Source organism: Vollenhovia emeryi, unplaced genomic scaffold (assembly GCF_000949405.1).
Source record: "Vollenhovia emeryi isolate VEMERY1.0 unplaced genomic scaffold, V.emery_V1.0 DF939286.1, whole genome shotgun sequence".
Lineage (NCBI taxonomy): Eukaryota > Metazoa > Arthropoda > Insecta > Hymenoptera > Formicidae > Vollenhovia > Vollenhovia emeryi.
Window position 1 is genome coordinate 211,635 of NW_011967080.1, and position 19,579 is coordinate 231,213.

General features: G+C 39.9%; 4 protein-coding genes across 7 annotated transcripts in view; all 4 read left to right on the forward strand.

Moving 5' to 3' along the window:
- Nucleotides 1-2,469, forward strand: part of LOC105559191 — a 24,515-nt gene extending 22,046 nt beyond the window's left edge. For all 4 annotated transcript variants that reach the window (XM_012007295.1, XM_012007298.1, XM_012007297.1 and 1 more), the window contains exon 11: nucleotides 473-2,469. In XM_012007295.1, the coding sequence (XP_011862685.1) occupies nucleotides 473-612 (140 nt within the window). In that variant the 3' untranslated portion in view covers nucleotides 613-2,469. The remainder of the gene's footprint in view (nucleotides 1-472) is intronic.
- Nucleotides 2,470-3,274: 805 nt separating this feature from the next.
- On the forward strand, nucleotides 3,275-6,290 carry LOC105559194 (von Willebrand factor D and EGF domain-containing protein-like). Its single transcript, XM_012007300.1, has 4 exons — nucleotides 3,275-3,547; nucleotides 3,692-3,770; nucleotides 3,966-4,402; nucleotides 4,968-6,290. The coding sequence occupies exons 1-4, from the start codon at nucleotides 3,390-3,392 to the stop codon at nucleotides 5,797-5,799; spliced, it is 1,506 nt and encodes a 501-aa protein (XP_011862690.1). The 5' UTR covers nucleotides 3,275-3,389; the 3' UTR covers nucleotides 5,800-6,290.
- A 95-nt stretch (nucleotides 6,291-6,385) lies between these two features.
- On the forward strand, nucleotides 6,386-19,223 carry LOC105559204 (zonadhesin-like). Its single transcript, XM_012007314.1, has 15 exons — nucleotides 6,386-7,522; nucleotides 7,623-7,722; nucleotides 8,220-8,636; nucleotides 9,021-9,557; nucleotides 9,784-10,877; nucleotides 11,403-11,566; nucleotides 12,072-12,215; nucleotides 12,539-12,580; nucleotides 14,631-14,727; nucleotides 14,894-15,035; nucleotides 15,247-15,962; nucleotides 17,009-17,668; nucleotides 17,775-17,935; nucleotides 18,496-18,654; nucleotides 18,931-19,223. Exons 1-15 carry the CDS (start codon nucleotides 7,377-7,379, stop codon nucleotides 18,996-18,998), a joined length of 4,647 nt encoding a protein of 1,548 aa, XP_011862704.1. The 5' UTR covers nucleotides 6,386-7,376; the 3' UTR covers nucleotides 18,999-19,223.
- LOC105559192 (von Willebrand factor D and EGF domain-containing protein-like) lies at nucleotides 14,595-16,360 on the forward strand. The gene is made up of 3 exons (XM_012007299.1): nucleotides 14,595-14,727; nucleotides 14,894-15,035; nucleotides 15,247-16,360. Exons 1-3 carry the CDS (start codon nucleotides 14,633-14,635, stop codon nucleotides 16,039-16,041), a joined length of 1,032 nt encoding a protein of 343 aa, XP_011862689.1. The 5' UTR covers nucleotides 14,595-14,632; the 3' UTR covers nucleotides 16,042-16,360.
- Nucleotides 19,224-19,579: the final 356 nt, after the last annotated feature.

Here is a 19,579-nt window from a genome sequence, read left to right on the forward strand (position 1 = left end):
TTAAGGGGATGCTGGAGTGGTTTGATTTACCGACAGAGTCGGATACCGTTTTTGCGTTTGTAAATCTTATTATTTGCATTAATGTACAAACTAATACCAGACCCAAGTGTAGAATGCATAGTTGAACATTTTCATATAAAAAACATTGAGGTTTGAAGTGTAATTCGTATCGCATTATGTATTACAAATATTGCAATACATAATGCGATACGAATTAGACTTCAAACCTCAATGTTTTTTATACGAAAATGTTCTACTATGCATTCTACACTTGGGTCTGGTATTAGTTTGTACATAAATGCTACGAGTACATAATTATTTTGGTTTGTATCTATAATATGACATATTGAGGTTACGTTCCTTGAGGTAAGATTTACAAACCCCCAAAAACTGTATGCGACTCTGTCGGTAAATCAAACCACTCCAGCATCCCCTTAAGACTCTTAATCGATTCTTTTATCGCGAATCGCAGATCTGTTACAAGATGGCCATTACGATCGACCATCGGCAACTCTGATACGTCTGCAGACAAACTTGGACCATAACACGGAGCACTTGTACGACGAAATACCATTGCAGACCGCTCCATTGTCGAATCGCAAGGATCTGTGATGGAGAAACGATTCCACTTACTACATTCATAGTCCAGTCTATTGATATCTTTAGCAGTATAGTTTGGTAATGCGTCACCGCAAAGAGACCTTGAGGTGTTTTTAGGCGAAACGTGACCTGTCACACGGATAAAACGATCGGTGAAAAGTCGATCGCACGAGGCCGAAGAAAAATGCGCGAAAACTGGTTTCCGACCTTACGCAGAGTCGACGAATGCACAAGGCTGAACGTGACTGTAATTGAGTGGCACAGGCGGAGAAACAAGTCGTTCGAGTATCTGCCGTACTGTCAGTGACCGACAGTAGAATTTAATCAGCGGAGCGTGAAGCTCCTTCTGAATAAACTATTTCGTAGTTTCTGACGTCGAGCCGGGGGCGAATGCACCCGATCACGATATTGCGCGCGAATGCGCAATTAGATGGAAAATGCAGAATAATAGAGTCCCGTATGCTCTAACGAGCGGGTGAAAATATAGCGCACCGACTGTTATTATCCGAATGATATTAAACGTAGCCTGCGGGGGCGGAACTAGCTGTTTGCGAGTAAATAGATGCGAAAGTAAATTGCCCGGTGTGTAAATCTGGTAGTCTCTCGTTCAACGTTGACGTAATTCATCGTTTATTTATTTCAGTTAACGTTGCCAGAACGATTTTTTCCATATTTATTTATTATCGCGTCGCTAACAGGACGTCGACCGTAATATTGATAACGTTATTATAAATTCGTTAATAATCAGTCCCGTAGTAATCGCATCCTGCGAAGAAGCACTGTTTTCCTAGACATGAAAACATATCCTGCGATAATATACCGAGTTCCCGACAACATCAGCAATTATGTGTACATAAGCGATAATGTGACCGATGATACCAAATTCGTTATCGTGAGAGGAAGTACACTTAATGACTTTTACGCCTCGAAACTGAAACCGACGAATAAAAATTTAAGGTGAACGCAATACACGCGTTCTAAAAAAGTACAACCTAACGTTTGACATTTAAAAAAGTTTTAATGATTATCTAGTAGGAAAATCTTGAGGGTCGCCAGCAATAATTAACAACATCAAATTTAGTTGACTAATGATTCATGATTATCTGCAGTAAATTAAATTTTGGATAAATCGTGTAAGTATTGCGTTAGACTTTATTATTTACTATTTTCGTTATAGTGAGAGGAAGTAGTGGCTTTTGTGCCTCGAAACTGAGACCAACGAACGAAAATTTAAGGCAAGAGCAACACACGCGTTCTAAAAAAAATATAACTTAGCGTTTGACATTTGTAAAAAAGTTTTAATGACTATCCGCAGTAAATGAAATTTTGAATAAATCGTGTAAGTATTGCGTTAGACTTTATTATTTACTATTTTCGTTATAGTGAGAGGAAGTAGTGGCTTTTGTGCCTCGAAACTGAGACCAACGAACGAAAATTTAAGACAAGAGCAACACACGCATTCTAAAAAAAATATAACTTAGCGTTTGACATTTGTAAAAAAGTTTTAATGACTATCCGCAGTAAATTAAATTTTGAATAAATCGTGTAAGTATTGCGTTAGACTTTATTATTTACTATTTTATCATTACTTTGTAAGAAGTTACATTAATATAACTTGATATGCAGCGATATTTTTATATACTAGGAGAATCATCGAGAGGGATAATAAACTATGTCATTATCTTCGGTACTTCCCTCCGGTGTTTTCCATGGGAGAGGAGAAAAACTTTCCGTTTCTATGTCACGCGATAATTTGATGTATCTCTTCGTTTTGCACTGACTTTTTTTATTTCGCACACTCGTTTCAAGGAAATGTTATTTGCAGTCAGCATTAGCTTATCGTAATTAAATAAACAAATACCGTACACTTATCGCATTTAACATATTCTTGCGTACCCGCCTTTATCATTTCTGATTCGCCCATGTATCCATTCCCGAACGATATCAGTCGGATTACGTAAACAATGTCGAGTGCGTGAAGCAAGAATTATGATAAACTGCGCACACAAAAGGCATACAAATTGTGTATATAGTTTAATGCAATACTTGCAATCAAAACAACATTATTCTATCGTTATTGAAACATTGAAAAAGCATTCTTTTCTCAATTAAAACATTAAATCCGTGATGAAGTTAATAACCTTTTTTTTCAGATAACCTCGTTCAGATATTTTGTATTTAACAAGTGAATAAGTACATACATGTCTTAATTAATGGCTTTTATGCATATTGTTTCCTTTTCTCTTATATCCTACATTTTATATCATTTTTAATGTGCCCGATTGCAACGTGTAATTAAAAGAGATTTTCACTTGTCTACTTTCACTTAAAATCCGAAAAAAAGTCTGGTAAAGGATTGCAAGTTTTTACGATTTACGTCATACGACGAGACTTTTTTATAATATAGCTAAGCTGAAATTTAATTGTGATACGTTATCTTGTCCGTTCGCTTTTGTGCACACGCGATCAATAATTTATTCACCCGAGTAAAGCTGTGCCTAATGAGTCAATTATGGCCCAGTTAATAGCGATGACCTAATCAATAATTAGATAAGAGTAAAAGTGTGGAAGAAACGGGCACACGAACGCTCTGGCCCCATTTGGTCTCTCTGACATATCGATACGCATAACCGATAACGGTTTCCGTGAACGGGAGTGTTGCGTAGTTTAATGACAAGTTTAATGAGAAGATGAAAGCAGCTGACCCTTGCGACATCCTTATCACGGTGATGCCCACACTCTGACCGAAAATAAGCGTCCAGTAGTAAATTCGCGATCGTTCATGCAACATGCAGAGATTGCCGATTTGTCTCATTGTTTTTACGTGCCTCGGTGTTGGCACCTGGGCAACTGACGGTGTAAAAGGTGGACAACGGCCGCGTTACCCCAACGGGAATTATCACGGCACCAACTCCTCGCAAAATGGCCTTTGCTACAAAAGGGTGCCGTAAGTAATCGGGTTTTCCTTGCGAACGCCGTAATGCTGGCAACGAGACTCAACATAATTTTTTGCCTGCGCATTTTTCCTCACGTTTAATTTCCATTTGGACGAACCGACGTGAAAACAACGACTAATGTTATCGCCTTTTAGATACAGCCACGTTTTATCTTCAAACTCCAGCGGGTCACCTTACAATACCATTCCCCAACCGCCCGGAGGTCACTATCCTGTAAGTAAAGGTCTCCCCGAGTCGAAGATAGCTCGCGAGAAGATTAATTCTTGACAAATATAAATCTTAGGAGATATCACTTTCAGGACGATATGCTTTCGTGCATTAATTAGGAGTGAAAAAAAAAGTCCAGTGTGAAGCACTTAAGTAATTTCAACGGCGATTCCGTTGTAATATAAGGTAAATTTTGTTCAGCAAAACGACGGTTGGATCACCATATTAGACTGTTGCGACGGCTACAAGCGCAACGTGACGAGCAGCCTGTGCGAGCCGCAATGCGAACGCGGCTGCTTCGGCGGCCGCTGCACGGGCCCGAATGTCTGCAGCTGCCCTCCGGGATGGCGTCCCGAGGACGGCGTTTGCATGCCCGTCTGCATGCACCGGTGCCAGGAGAACGCCTATTGCTTCTCCCCCGAGGTGTGCATGTGCAAGTTGGGCTACGACGAGCTCGACGGCCTGTGCAGGCCGATTTGCCCCGACGGATGCAGTCACGGCGAGTGCGTGGCGCCGCGCGTCTGCAGCTGCAGGCCAGGATACGTACTGAATGAACGCAAGGAGTGCGTGGCCGCGTGCGAGGGCGGCTGCACGCACGGTGTGTGCAGCGGGCCGGGAGTGTGCACCTGCGGCAACGGGTAATTAACGACTGTCCTCCCACTTTCGAGTCCTCCCCCGGTCTCCGCCGACTGCGCAATGTCTCTCGCATCAGAGCGACATTCCGCGCGATAATTAAATCCTCATCCACTCGCGTACTACGTGCGTAACCTGTTCCTGCGAAGCGGATTACCTACGATATGAATAATTGATAAATCAATGTTGGACTCGTCAAAAATGGTGTTACACGCTGAAGGCGGGTTATAGGCCGCGCGTGTAACTTGTGCTTTCGTACAGGCATATAAAGCAGCCGTTTTGTAACTTTCATGCGGCCATCTGCGTAGATAATATTTATTGCCGCTTGAGGTGCAGTCACGCGTCATAAGCATAATACATTTGCAAGCAATATACTAGAACGAGTGCCAGGTTGATCGTACGTATAGGACGTTTCACTGACGCTGTTACTGAATGACGGGTTCTTTAACAAGTCCGGAATTGTAATTCTAAATTGCCGATAAATTTCTACGAATCCGTTCTTCCTTGCTTCGCTCCTAAATAATAACAAATGCAAAATATACCAATTACAGCGCAATCATTGTTTTACAGATACATCAACCCTCCCGGCGACCGCGAGTCCTGCGTTCCCCATTGTCCGGCAGGTTGCGACGGTGAATGTATAGCGCCGAACGTTTGCGGCTGCAGGGTCGGCTTCACGCGCAATCGTACCGGCACTTGCGTGCCGGATTGCCCGGGTGGTTGCGACGGAGGCGAGTGCGTAGCGCCCGGCGTTTGCAGCTGCAGACCCGGATACGCGCGGGACCGTTACAGCGGCAGATGCATCCCGTCTACCGGTTCATCGCAGTGCGGATACGGATACATCGTCGATCCCGACACCGGTAGATGCATCCCCGCGCCGACAGTACAGCCCGTCGGCGATTGCAGACACAACTGCGGTCCGCACGGCAGATGCGTCAGCTACAATCGGTGCGCCTGCGAACCGGGATTCGTCGTTGACCCCGACACCGGTAGATGCATCGCCAGCGCGACATCCACGATCAACTCGACCCTCTCGCAATGCAGATACGGCTGCGGGCCGAACGGCCGATGCGTCGGCCTGAACGTCTGTGTATGCGAACCGGGATTCCGCAGCGATCCCGATACCGGAAGGTGCATTCGGCACGACGTGGGCGGCACGGGCGAGGAGATGTGCCTGCATCCGTGCCTGAACGGCCGGTGCACCGGGCTAGATGAGTGCACCTGCAACCACGGATACACGCACGACGTCCGCGACGTCACGCGTTCCAGATGCGTGCCAATGTGCGCGGGTGGGTGTCCGAACGGCGTGTGCACCGCGCCCAACTTTTGCATATGCAATCCCGGATATCGGAAGGAACCCGGTGTCAAGACCGGCCGGCAGAGATGCGTGCCGCAGGAATGAATGAGTTGACGACGCGCGAAACATATTGTCAGATATTAGTTTGATGAAGCTAACAATTTCAGGCATTATGACCAACTGAACTTGTACCATCGACATCAACTGATAACATAAATTATAAACAATGATTTTTTATGTGTCTCTTATTTCACGCGATATCAATCTGTAATGATACATGACGACTTTAACAAACACGCAAAGCATTGGCGCGAAGATAAAATATCATCGCGCGCTTAAAAGTTTTGAAGCTAATAGCTGTTTTGCTAACTAACCCTACACTATTCTTGAGTAGCATTCTAGACTGATCGACAGATATAATTTTCTCAGAGCGAAGAAAGTATTAAATATGTAAAACTCCGATGGCAAACGAATACGTTAATTATATAGTAAATCATAAGGTTGATTATAAAGGCGAGCATAAAAATAAAAGCGTTCTATAAATCTGAATCTTGTAGAAAGATATGTAAAAATGACATTAAAATAACTTCAAACGCAATCGCGTGCAGCTTATTTTACACACCAACTGATGTTGTTGCATTGTAAATGGGTCAATGAGGACTGCATCCTTGGCCCAGTACGTCAACTTAACGTAAGTTTCGCTCAAGAAAACGCACGTTCCGTTTATGCACTGTTAAACATGCGGAATCGATTCGTTTACGCCATAAAACAATTATGCGGTTTCTCTCCAGAGCTCGACGCAATGCACATTTCTTAAAAACGATTGAATATTCCGGAGTACTCAAGCTACATGAATATTTCGTAACACTTATTGTTAGTGTTATGTGTGTACAACTGATTTAATAAATCTTCACTATTTCTACAATGAGATGCGAGGTACTTTGTACCTAGAATGATTCACAACGTATGAACTGATAACTGTATGCTACGCCGGTTATATTGCGATAATGTAAGCGTTATTTCGTGGAATATAGCAAATCTTACCTAACGATTTTACCACAAGTTCCAATAGAAAATTCCAATAAAGGGAACTCGAGAATTTTAGTTGATCTGTCAACTTTAATTAATCCGGCTTGTACTCTCTAGAAGTCTATCAGTGGATTATCACTGAAAACAGTGAATAGTCACTGGTTAACAGTTACAAATATATCACTGCGATTTCCCGATTTTCACGACAAAAATAAATATAATGTACGGAAATTTCACAATCTGTTGTATAATCTGGCATCAATCGACCTGATAATTGATAACGTAGTTTTTTTACTCAGAATTTTCGCCGATTTATTTGAAATGTATATTTCGCTTTTTCTCTATAGAACCTTTTTGCACGCACAGGTGAACAAACGATAACGATGCGTTGTAAAAGTTTTCAGTAATAATTTACATGAAGTAGAATTATTGAAATTGAAGAAACTCATTTTGCTGATTAGCAGAAATTTTACACGGATTTAACTGTAGCTGACAACAGCCTAACATCCTGCCTGATTCTGATAGCATACTCGTATATTATTGCAGCAAAGAGGAAGAGAGGCTCAGTATACTCTACGCACTATATGTATTATAACTGTCCTCGCGCTGATCACTTGTCCTCGTTAGTGGGGTGTCTCAAAATATATGTTTAAATGTACTTGACAATTATGAAATTTCCGTACATTATATTTATTTTTGTCGTTCTACAAAACGCATTAATTAAAGTTGACGGATTATCTCCGAGTAAAGCTGTGGATTGGATAATCCTGAAGGATGGAGATTGTACTAAGATCGTTAGGTAAGATTTGCTATATTCTACGAAATAACGCTTATCAAGACTATTGCAATATAATCGGCGTAGCATACAAGAGAGCTACTATTGTTAAAATCATGCGCAGTTTTCTAGCGTCGTATGAACAACCATACTTGGAAACATATAAGGAAACAGTATGGGGTATTTTCTATAAGACCCGCACCCGATGGAATTATAAGATTCAGGTGAGTTTTTAAGCATGTAATTTCTATTCCAAGTGATATTTGCAATAATATAATAGAGTCGAAACTTAAAATCTGTTTAATAATAGGTGCATTTGACGCACATAATGACATTTTGTTTCAATCGGAAAATAAAATAATTACTCCGCAATATAGAAATATTAAGACCCGATTTTTTTAGCCAAACGATTAGAAAAAAAGAGGACAAATACAATTTTAGAAATGTAAAAATAACATTGGTTGTAGTTGATAACATTTATAACGATATTTATCTTTACTAAAGTTTACAACTGATCTCGAAATGTATAATATTAACATTTTTACACTTTGATTAAGTTTAAGAAGAAATTATTGTATTTTTCACCAGGTATCGCTCTGCTTATCGAATCGCCTATTATCGAACATCTTGTGATTATATTATTCGCTATAGATAGAATTTTTATCGTTTAGCAACCTACGCACTTTCACGCTAAGGCGCGAAACCTTGTTTCCGTTTTCAGTATCGCGTTTCAACGCGCCAAGAGCACGAATGTTGCGCCGGATACGCGAAGATACGTAGGCCATTCGTATCAAAGGCGATGATCTCAGTGTGTGAACCGATTTGTCGACCTGATTGCGGAAATGGTACATGCGTAAAACCGAACGTATGCAACTGCAATAACGGATACCGTTCAGAGACAGCTCTAGGCACTAACGTCGGCTGTGCACCTGTGTGTACTCACGCCTGTGTACACGGCAAATGCGTCGCACCCGAAATTTGCAAATGCGATTTTGGATACAAACTGAGCGACAACAGTTACATCTGCGAACCTGTCTGCAGTGAGCCGTGCGGTACAGGATCATTTTGCTATAAACCCTACCAGTGTCTCTGCCTGAAGGGATACAAAATGATAAATAGTGATTCTAAATTATCTAACGTAGGTAAACAATATAAGCGCTTCGTTCAATTCATTTGTTCAATTTAAATTTTACTTAGTTAATACAATGTCGATGTGAAAATGTCAAAGTTGAAAAATTACAATAAAGCTAAGACTCCATAGATGCGATGAGGTGCGGCAACGCGAGTCGACCAATTAGAAGCTTGCCGCAAGCTTCCTGCGTTGCAATTGAAATCTTTCGATTCGTTGCCGCACGCGTTGTCGCAGTTCAACGCGTTTGTGGGGTTTTAGCTTAAGTGATTACAAGCGTGAAGTTGTGCAATTAAAAATCAGTTAATTAAAAAGATGTTGACAAAGATAAGACAATGTAGAAAAGAAGAGCGTATACGTTAATAATAAAGGTGTACATTTCCGTGTGTTTAGATGTGCCAACCTATTTGCGAGAGAGAATGTGTTCACGGTAAGTGCACAGCCCCCGAAACCTGCACTTGCAATCACGGTTACGAGCCTGATCCTTTTGACATATTCGCCTGCAAGCCCACGTGCGAGCCCGGTTGTCTCTACGGCAAGTGCACTGCGCCCAATGTGTGCACCTGCAACGAGGGCTACTCGTTAAAAACCCCGAACGTTTGCGCACCAATCTGCAGCGAAGCTTGCGTCATGGGCACTTGCGTGGCTCCCGAAAGCTGCAGCTGCTTACCGGGCTACGGGCTGCTCGAGAACTCAAAGTACATCTGCGAACCGGTCTGCGAGAAGGCTTGCGTCAATGGGCGATGCACCACGCCTGGCGAATGCACATGCGAGAAAGGCTACCTATCCAGTGGCGACGAAACAGAGAAGCACATTTGTAAGCCTCACTGCGAAATTTCTTGCCAACCGTTCGGCAAGTGCACTGCCCCAAATGTCTGCACCTGCATTGAGGGATACCGCCTGGTTGAGAAGCCGCGTGCCAAAAAGAAAGTTAGTTATATCCAAACAAGATTAAATGCTCCCGGCGCGGTCCGGAACGTAAAGTGCAGTTTGCGATTTACAATTACGATTTGTCGTATGAGAAACTTGTTATTTATTTTAGTTTAAATGTCCAGGCTAAGTCCATACTTAATCCATTAACTAAAACTGCTATTTCTGTCGTTTCAAGAGGCACCGTAAGCTAATTGCTTATTACACGAAACATATTGGTTTGCAGATTTCGTCAATCTTTAACGATTATTCGGTTTGCGAGCCGGTCTGTCATTTAGAGTGCATCAACGGATTTTGTAGTGCGCCGAACACGTGCAGCTGCAATATCGGCTATCTTCCGTCGGGCAAGAATTCTACCGCCGTATGGTGCACACCCACCTGTAGGCAGAAATGCGTCAACGGTTTCTGCAGCGCACCTGACACTTGCACGTGCAACGCGGACTATCGTCCTTCCAATTCTACAAACGTATGCAAGCCCTTCTGCGCGACCGATTGCATCAATGGACATTGCACCGCGCCAAACGAATGCACCTGCAACCCCGGTTACCGACCTACCGAAGGTAATCGTACGAGCCTCTGCGAGCCCGTTTGCGATCCGAGCTGCGAGAACGGTATCTGCGTGAAGCCCGACGTGTGCAGCTGCAACCCGGGCTATTTATCGACGAATCCTAAAGGAGAACTCGCGAAGGTGAACACGTGCGATCCTATCTGTCACCCAGCTTGCGGGACAAACGGTATCTGCAAGGCGCCCGATCTTTGCGTCTGCAAGGACGGTTATCGCATGGTTTATTACGACGCGGGAAACATCCCGTTCGAGTGCACACCGATCTGCCGCGTCGAATGCGGCAACGGCACATGCGCGGCGCCGGATCACTGCGTGTGTTTCGACGGTTATCGAAACGCGAAAACCGGCAGATGCGAGCCCGTCTGCGGGTCCTGCGGCAACGGCACGTGCGTCGCGCCCGAGGTCTGCGAATGCGACGACGGGTTCGGCCCCGCGAATCTCGAATTTGGAACACAGGAATCTCGAAACTCGATTATTCCGGAGAATAGTACGGGAAACGGGAGCAGATGCGTGCCGCATTGCGAGAATTGCGACAACGGCGAGTGCGAGGCACCAGGTGAGTGCCGATGTCATGCCGGTTTCGTCGAGATCGTAGGCACCTGCGTGCACGCGTGCCAAGGTGGTTGCGGTACTCACGGCGAGTGCATCGAGGAACGTAAGGCTTGCGAGTGTAATTACGGATGGGCCGGATTACACTGCGATCGGCCAACATTGTGCGTTCTGATATTGAACGACGAAGGAAATCGTACCGAGCAGTAAGTATACGTAAAGTGCCTTATAAAATTTACACTTCCTTCACCAAGTGAAAAAAAATTATAGTGAACAATTGTAAAAATAGCGACGACGTATTTAAGCATTATATCACGTAACAAAACGATTTAAGCAGTGAGTTTTATTGACCGTGTCTGGCAATTAAAATTCTTATTGCGAAAAATATTACCCCAGCCAGGATTCGAACCTGGGACCTCCCTCAATCCGTGACGGGCTGGCTAAGACGCCCGTCGTTCGAATCCTGGCTGGGGTAATATTTTTCGCAATAAGAATTTTAATTGCCAGACACGGTCAATAAAACTCACTGATGTTATTAATTTATTAATTACTTCTGGCGACTTTAAGAATATTCTTACTAAAACGATTTAATTTAATACCTCACTAACAAACAAATGAATAAGAAAATGAGCATCAATAGAACAAGTTTATATTATCAGGACTTTAATATTTTATAGTTATGTCTAAAACAAATCCATTACAAATTGTCAGTAATTGATGATCTTTTGCAGATTAACAGTTGTTAAAGAATTGAATGCTACGATCAAACATATACTCATAAATAACCCAGTATGTTCCCAGTGTATTGGTAAAGTAAATAATGAAACTTTGTGCTTTAATATGTTGATCAATGGCACGAAGGACGAGACGCAAGTTGGTTGCTTAATGAATGAAGGTTTGTTATACGTAGATTTACTTGTCTAAATTGATATATGTATGTATTAAATCCCAGGTGAGATTAGAGCAAATTTATTTATTACATTTGTATATCTTAAAAAGTTAGTAAATGTTTCAGGTATTAAAAGTGTTTTTTATTATGTAATAATATCAATGTGTCAAAAAATAAAAATTTTATACTTTCTTCCTTCTTAAATTTTTTCAGATACCGATTTGATATAAACTCGCAATAAGGTTAAATATCAAATATTTGTTTTTATGAGACATACAAATGTTTTCTAGATTGCTCTAACCCAAATTTTTTTATAAAAAGTACTTGCAAAGTGCAATAATTTAAAAATATTCTACAGAATATTTAGGAGTATTTTAAATGTTTACTATTATAGTAATTATGTATTGTTTTTATAACTAGCCATCATACAAAAATTTTGAAGTCCTTGGTTTTCTTTTTAATATTTCGTAATAAATTAATAAAAACTTGTGTTATCACTTTTTTATGGTAGAATGTCTTGCATCGAGCAGTCAATACAAAGGTCAAGAGAAAATAATTCAACTATCAAGTGGAATCGCATGTGGAATATTATTTCTAACAGCAATAACGATATATCTGATTGTACGAAAACGCCGAAACAGACAGACAGACCTAGGTATTTAGACTCGTTGAGTTTTATTACGCACATTATTTAAAATAGCAATGTATAATAAAAACTTTTTGCAATTATACATATTCGTCTAAAATGGTCTAGAAAGATAAAATTTATGGATGTAAATTTATTAAAGAAGGAATCTTTAAGAAGCACTTAAAAAATTATCCAAAAATAAAGTTTGATTTATTCAAACTATTATATAAAAAATTTATACTTGTAAATTTCTTAAACTACTTTTTATTATTTAATTTATAGCCTAAATTCTTTTCCTCTAATTTGTTTAGTCTTATATAATATTGTTAATAAATGATTCTAATTAACAGGCAGTGTTGAGACAATTTACAGGCACAGTACATCGATGCAAGGTCTAATTCAATCGAGTGCCAATAATTCTTAATACGAGAAATGCTTAAGATATAAAATCTTAATATAGAATCTTCGAGCTTTTCTTGGAGTAATAATAATGATAAGGGAACAATTACATTTTGTTAACTTAATTAATCCATTCAAGTAAGTAAAGTAATGTTAGTAAGTAAAGTAAGTAAATTAATGTTAAATGAAATTATCAAATATATGTATCCCTTGTGAAATCTTCAATAAACTACTATTAAAGTTTTAAATTTCTATTCATTTTTACTTTAGCAATTTGTTTAATTGTAAGATTGTTCTATATATTCCCCGTCCTACAGTGAAATAGAAAAAAATATATACATATACTATATCTTCGTTACTTAATCGAAAGATATAATGTACTCAACAATTATCGTAAAAAAGAAATAAAAATAACTTTTATTCGAATCAACATGCAATACATGCAATACATGTATAAAAATTAATATTAACCCTAGACTACAAAACTGGGGTCCTTTGCGACCCCAAACGAAATTCAAAGTACGCTGCTGAAGTAGCCAAAAAGCACTTGCTTTTTCGGGTTCGGAACCATACCATAATTTACAATTAGTTCAACTCTTCGGCAGTTGGCCTGCGTCAGCCAGAACGTGAAGTGTCCCATAGGCAAGAAGCAGTAGAAGAGAGAAGTTGGTGTGGGGTCCTAAAAGACCCCAGTTTTGTAGTTTAGGTTGGAAATTGTATAAGTAAATTTTGGAAACAACAAGTGCAACAGTTTCTTTCACTCAGAAGGAACGAAAACGTTGCTGTTTCTGTCCCAGGGTCTTCGATAAAAAGATACAGATTTTATGCGTAAGGTGTAATCGCCCTGTTTACGAAAAACACAGAGTTACCTTATGTTGTACGTGCTCTGAAACAGACTAAGTTCTGTTTTTTTTCATAAATTGAATATTTTTTATCGTTTATTATTCATTTGTGAGCATAAAAAGTTCAATAAGTTACGATAGTAATGTGAATTTAACCACTCTTTTATTGATTTTTCCAATTTATCACTTTTTGAAAATTTGTAACCTTCATTTGTTCAAATAATTATACTTTTTCAACAGAACGTTAAAATACCATACATGGTCTTAAAGTGTATTCATTCCCCTTTAAAATAGCGTTTAAAATTTTAAAATTGCTTTATTTGTTAAGAAATTAGAGTCATTTTTGTAAAAAATGCCATTTTTGCACTTTTTTCGTGTCTTTTTTGCTTTAAGTAGATTTTTTAAATATTTCTCTGACAATAAACAACATATTATATACATCATCGTTTTCCTCATTAAAAAACGAAGACAATGCACTATTTAACTTTTAATTTACTGCTGATAGAAAGGATTGAGACACCTCGAGAAGTTGGGGTCCTAGAGGACCCCAGTTTTGTAGTTGAAGCTGAGTAAAATATGTTTTGTAGTCTAGGGTTAAAAAATTATTTATTATAAAAATGTTTTAATTAAGAACGTCTATACGCAATTATGTATTGCCAAATTCGCAATTCTCAGTTTTACAAAAACATGATTCTACGAGACATACAAATAAATAAATATTGCAAGGAATATAATTGAGATGAATGTGTTGTAGAGAATCTCTTTTGGAAAATAAAATTTTTAGTTTTTCTATTGTAATCTAAATATAATAATTGATACTCGGTCAAATAATTTGCAAAACGTTTTTTTTCTGATATCTTGAGTAAAATATTATTCATCCAAACACCTCTATTAAATGCTTCGGGTGCCTCAACACGAGTGGTTAATATTTTAAACTGAACTTTACGCTACACACACGTATGCAGGCTTTGAGTAACCCTCTGATAGTGCAGTATATCCTGCCTTAAAAGAGTAAAATAATGTGCATTGGTGCATTGCTCCCACGCAGAACAAGAGATAACCGGATAATGGGAAGGAAGTACCATAACAGTCAGTCTAAACAAGGCGGAGCGAGCATTAACTTCATAATAAAGGCAACGAATCATGGGATTACTTAACAGTTTTATTGCTATTTTGGTTATCCAGATACTATTTTTAAAAGTGATGAACATATGGTGTGCGAGTGAAATTCCTTTTGAGGAATTAGAGGGTGGTGATTCTAAAGAGCATCTTAACAACATGTGCAATAAAGTAAACAGGTACTCATATTTATTATTATGCTCTCTCGGAAATTGTACTCTATTTATATATCACGTATCCATTTATAAAGTAAGTTGTTTCTCCGATATATCTTACAAATTACTCATTTACATATGTTATTATGTACCATAACATTAATTTTTGCTAATTTTACCGTATTAGCAGATTTGAGTACAAGTTCCCCCTAGTAAAACTGGTTCCTTATCTGGAAACATATAGACGATACAGACCACTATATGTGGGTGGAGATTCGGAAGAACAAAGTTCATGGTTCCCCATCGTGAGTCGAACGAATTACAGGAAAAAGGTAATCAATCTGATAAGTGACATACGTGATGATATTCGATGACAAAATGAAAGTGAAATAAGAGATAAAGAGAGAACATATTTCATATAAATTAATAATCTTTGAGTCTTCATTTGTATTTAATTTGCAAATGAATTCTAAATCTTTTCTCCTACAACTGTTCCCCGCTAATTTACTAATTATGTAATTACCATTTTCCATTACTACAAAGCGGATGTGCTGCGAAGGCTATGTTCTGTCCGGTGCATCGTGCGTACCACGTTGCCCGCAATCATGCGAGAAGGGCACGTGCAAGGAGCCGGATGTGTGCACCTGCAACGAAGGATACCACATGTCGAGTAACGGCACGTGTCTGCCCAAGTGTTCGAACGGCTGCGTCAACGGCACCTGCATCGAACCTGAGCTTTGCAGTTGCCACAATGGCTATTGGTTGGACTCAGACGGATTCACCTGCCTTTCCGTCTGCCAGCAACAATGCGGATATCACGAGTACTGCTCCGAGCCGAACGTATGCACGTGTCGTTCCGGTTACATGAGAACCGGCATCGACCCATATCCGTCTATGTGCAAGCCCATATGCGACGAACCGTGCGTTTTGGGCAAGTGCACGGCGCCGAATACATGCACCTGCGACGACGGCCATAGGGCGGTGAACGCGAGCGTCTGCGAACCGATCTTGCCGATTTGCGAACATGACTGCATAACGAGCGAATTCAACAGTCATTGCTTGCCGTACGTGCCGGAGAGATGCAGCTGCAGCATAGGTTTCGAACGCCGAAAGGTCGACTTCAAAGATATATGCAGACCGATATGCGGGCTAGGATTTGTTAATGATGAAACTACTCACATATGCAAGCCGCACTGCGAACCACGTTGCAGACCCACAACAGAATGTACGTCGCCCAATAAATGCACTTGCTCTAAAGGGTACCAACACGTACCTGACCGATTCGAAATTTATGGAGTGGGGAGGTATTTTAAACGGGCAAGTATATCTGTGCAATAAGACATAAACATTATTGTCAGTACTCTCGATAAAATATGTAAGATCCACTCACCACGTAAAAGGAAGATTTTTATCTTCGTAGAAGAGCAACTTTTCCTCAATAAAATAAGAATTCTTTATAAACTTTTTGTTGCTATTATCAGTAGAAAGGTACGTTAATCATGTTGTGATGAAGTATCTGTTTATCAAGTAATGATTGTTACCTAAATAATCCTTAAAAACAATACTCGACAGGATTAGGGTGGCTTTTAAAAATTCTAACTTTAAAATCACGCACGAAAAAGAAATTTGTCAACCTCATTTGAGACCTTGCGAAAGCCTGAAGACTCCTTTTTTAAGTACTCTTTTAGAAGTAGAGCTACAGTGAGAAAAATGCCTTGATTGCATCAACAAGATGTGCATGACAGAATGTATTTTGGTTAAACCATACAGAATTCTAGTTATCGCGCTAGGGCTCGATACTTCATAACCAGAAGTCTGATGGACTTCGCTACACATGTAGTAAATCCTAAAGCATTCGTTCAGTTTCTAACAGGCGACTGGTTGAACCTACCAGACTTCCAATTAATACAGCCAGATTTGTTTTTCAGTGTATGGTTTTAATTAATTATCGCGATTTGTAATGGCCAGTATATATTCCATGTTTTTCCCCCGCTGAATAAAGCTATCAGCATCAGTATTGTCTAAGTACACAATGGTACACTGAAAAAAATTTCTGGTTGAATATGGACGAATCAGATAATTCCTTTAGGATTTACCAGAATTCCTGTAATCCTACAGAAATTCTGGTAAATCCTAAAGGAATTCTGGTAAATCCTAAAGGAATTATCTGATTCGTCCATATTCAACCAGAAATTTTTTTCAGTGTAGGGTTGCAAATTAAAAATTATATCATATTTCATCATTTTAGTTATTTGCAAAAGTGTATTATTTTTAAACGATTTTTTAATCACAACTAATTTAAAAGTACTCACTCAATCTTCGATAAACAGCCTATCGATTGCGAACCGATTTGCGAGTTTGACTGCGTCAATGGTTGGTGCAGCGGCCCAAACGAATGCACCTGCGCTAGGGGTTACTATCCCTCGTGGCTCGAATTTCATCAACCCATAGACAACTCCACGACACACGTTTGTGAGCGATTCCGTAAACCTCGCTGCAACGCGCTCTCGTGCGGGAAGAATGGGACGTGCCACGCAATCGGCATTTGCGTTTGCAACGAAGGTTACGCGAGGGACACGGACGGCGATTGCGTACCCTTCTGCGTCCAAGAGTGCACCAACGGCACGTGCACGGCGCCGAATCGCTGCGCGTGCCACGACGGCTTTGCGTCGCTCAACGGCAGCTTCTGCGAGCCAGTTTGCGAAAGGGGCTGCCAGAACGGCGACTGCGTCGGCCCGAATCGTTGCGTTTGCCATGACAATTTCGTACCGAACGACGACCATCACTCGAGACCTGAATGCATCCCCGTGTGTACTCGCAACTGCAGCGGACACGGCGAATGTGTCACCGGCCGCAGCCCCGACGAGTACACGTGCGAGTGTCATTTCGGATGGACGGGAGGGGATTGCGTTAAACCGACCATGTGCGCCGTAACGGTGGCTTACGATCATGACAGTGCCAACAGGTGATTACTACTGATCCGTTCATTTCCCAGCTCGTAACGTTCCGGTAATGAGCGTCCACTATTCGATTGGCGAGATGAATTTTATCATTCACAAATATGATTGCAGAATCACGATTCGTAACGCTACAAACAGCACGATCGTGCGAGCCTACGAAAACGCACCTGATTGTTATCAATGCGACAATTCTTTTGACAATGAAACATTGTGCTACGTGATGCAATCTGACGAAGGCAATACAACTACCATCACCTGTTTGCTCAGTACAGGTATTTGCAATTTAGAAATCAATTACACCCCTTTCAGTAACGATACAACTATTTGTATAATTATGTGCGAAAATGTGTAACTAACGTTCTTTTAAACTCCGCGATTATTGTGTAATCATTTTCATTGGTGTTAAAGAATTTTTATACTTTAGGAAAGAACTTTTTCATCTCTCTCAGAATAGCTTTTATGCTCACAATCAGTTATGTTGTTTAATAATTTACTATCAATATATCGATAAAAGAGAGTGGAGATAGAGTTGTGTTATATAAACCTTTCTAATTATCTTTTCTTAAATATCTAAATGATTGTCGAAAAACTAGCAGACATTACAGATCCGTTTCTACAAATTGATTAAAAACAGTTCTAATATATTTTCTAAAATAACCAATTTTTAACCAGAGAATTAGCTGGAAAAAAGTTGCTTGCACAGAAAACTAAATACTGATAAAAATAGTACGAAATTAATATTGAGAAAATGTAATTTTTTAATATAATTCTACCTATCATAAAAAAGTTTTAATTCCTCTCAGTTTTATCTCTATTATCTTTTGTTTTACAGATTTGCCTTGTTACACGTCGCCTTCTTACACCGCCTCGATCAATGTTGCCAAAACAGTTTGGCCTTTCGTGATTCTCTCTATAATTATTAGTCTGACTGGTCTGACAGTGACAGCGTATTTAATACATCGCAAACGTCAAAAGAAGAAAATGGCTATGGGTACTTTTCTATCTGTGTTGACAACATAATCTGCAATAATTTCTCACCCTGACAAAAGTATAACTAAAAGATAATTGTGACATGGACATTTTCAACTGCATGTATAAAACACGATAACAAAAATCTGATAACATATTATTTTACGCAAATGATAAGACAAACGCTCGGTGCGGGCGCGATAAAAATCACTTTTAAGATGCTTAAACTAAAACGCTTGTATTTAATATTTTATTACTACACGACAACGAGATTATTATTTTGAATTATTTGTTCCAGCGAATATACCGCCGAACATTTTTGTGCGAGAATCTTTCGCTACGGAGCTTTTGTTGGCTGACATCTAACCTTAAAGGAGACATCGATATAAAAAGTTCCGAAAAGTGGACTGCAGTAATTACGATAATAATGATAAATAGCACAATTGTAACCGTAATTATAATTTAGAATGTTGTTGTGTCTTCACATATCTCGTAAAAATAAGTAATATTCATTCAGCCAATAATTGCTGTTAGTAACAATATTTTCACGTAAGTCCAATCGAGTTTATTATTATTATATTTTCTTGAGTATACAGGGCGTTATGTAATACCCGCATCAACGCTTATTGTGGGATAGAGTGGACTAGACTAAGTCGAAAAGTCCTGTACCACTTTGCAGGTTTTGCAATAGTTAACGAGTTATTAATTATTAAAAATCGCTGTCTTAGGCCGGCCCACTACCCAATTCAAACGTGCAGCGAGATCGATCGATCGTTACAACTCTCTGCGCGCCTAGTAACGATCGATCGATCTCGCTACACGTTTGAATTGGGCAGTGGGCCGGCTTAAGACAGCGATTTTTAATAATTAATAACTCGTTAACTATTGCAAAACCCGCAAAGTGGTACAGGACTTTTCGACTTAGTCTAGTCCACTCTATCCCACAA

Bases quoted from the DNA above. Each gene is read 5' to 3' on its own strand.
- LOC105559192 (XM_012007299.1), top strand. From the start codon at position 14,633: ATGAACATATGGTGTGCGAGTGAAATTCCTTTTGAGGAATTAGAGGGT. The intron at 14,728-14,893 runs GTACTCATATTT...CCGTATTAGCAG, and splicing joins ATGTGCAATAAAGTAAACAG to ATTTGAGTACAAGTTCCCCC. The intron at 15,036-15,246 runs GTAATCAATCTG...ATTACTACAAAG, and splicing joins GAACGAATTACAGGAAAAAG to CGGATGTGCTGCGAAGGCTA.
- LOC105559204 (XM_012007314.1), top strand. From the start codon at position 7,377: ATGTACTTGACAATTATGAAATTTCCGTACATTATATTTATTTTTGTC. The intron at 9,558-9,783 runs GTTAGTTATATC...ATTGGTTTGCAG, and splicing joins AGCCGCGTGCCAAAAAGAAA to ATTTCGTCAATCTTTAACGA. The intron at 14,728-14,893 runs GTACTCATATTT...CCGTATTAGCAG, and splicing joins ATGTGCAATAAAGTAAACAG to ATTTGAGTACAAGTTCCCCC.
- LOC105559194 (XM_012007300.1), top strand. From the start codon at position 3,390: ATGCAGAGATTGCCGATTTGTCTCATTGTTTTTACGTGCCTCGGTGTT. The intron at 3,771-3,965 runs GTAAGTAAAGGT...AATTTTGTTCAG, and splicing joins CGCCCGGAGGTCACTATCCT to CAAAACGACGGTTGGATCAC. The intron at 4,403-4,967 runs GTAATTAACGAC...ATTGTTTTACAG, and splicing joins GTGTGCACCTGCGGCAACGG to ATACATCAACCCTCCCGGCG.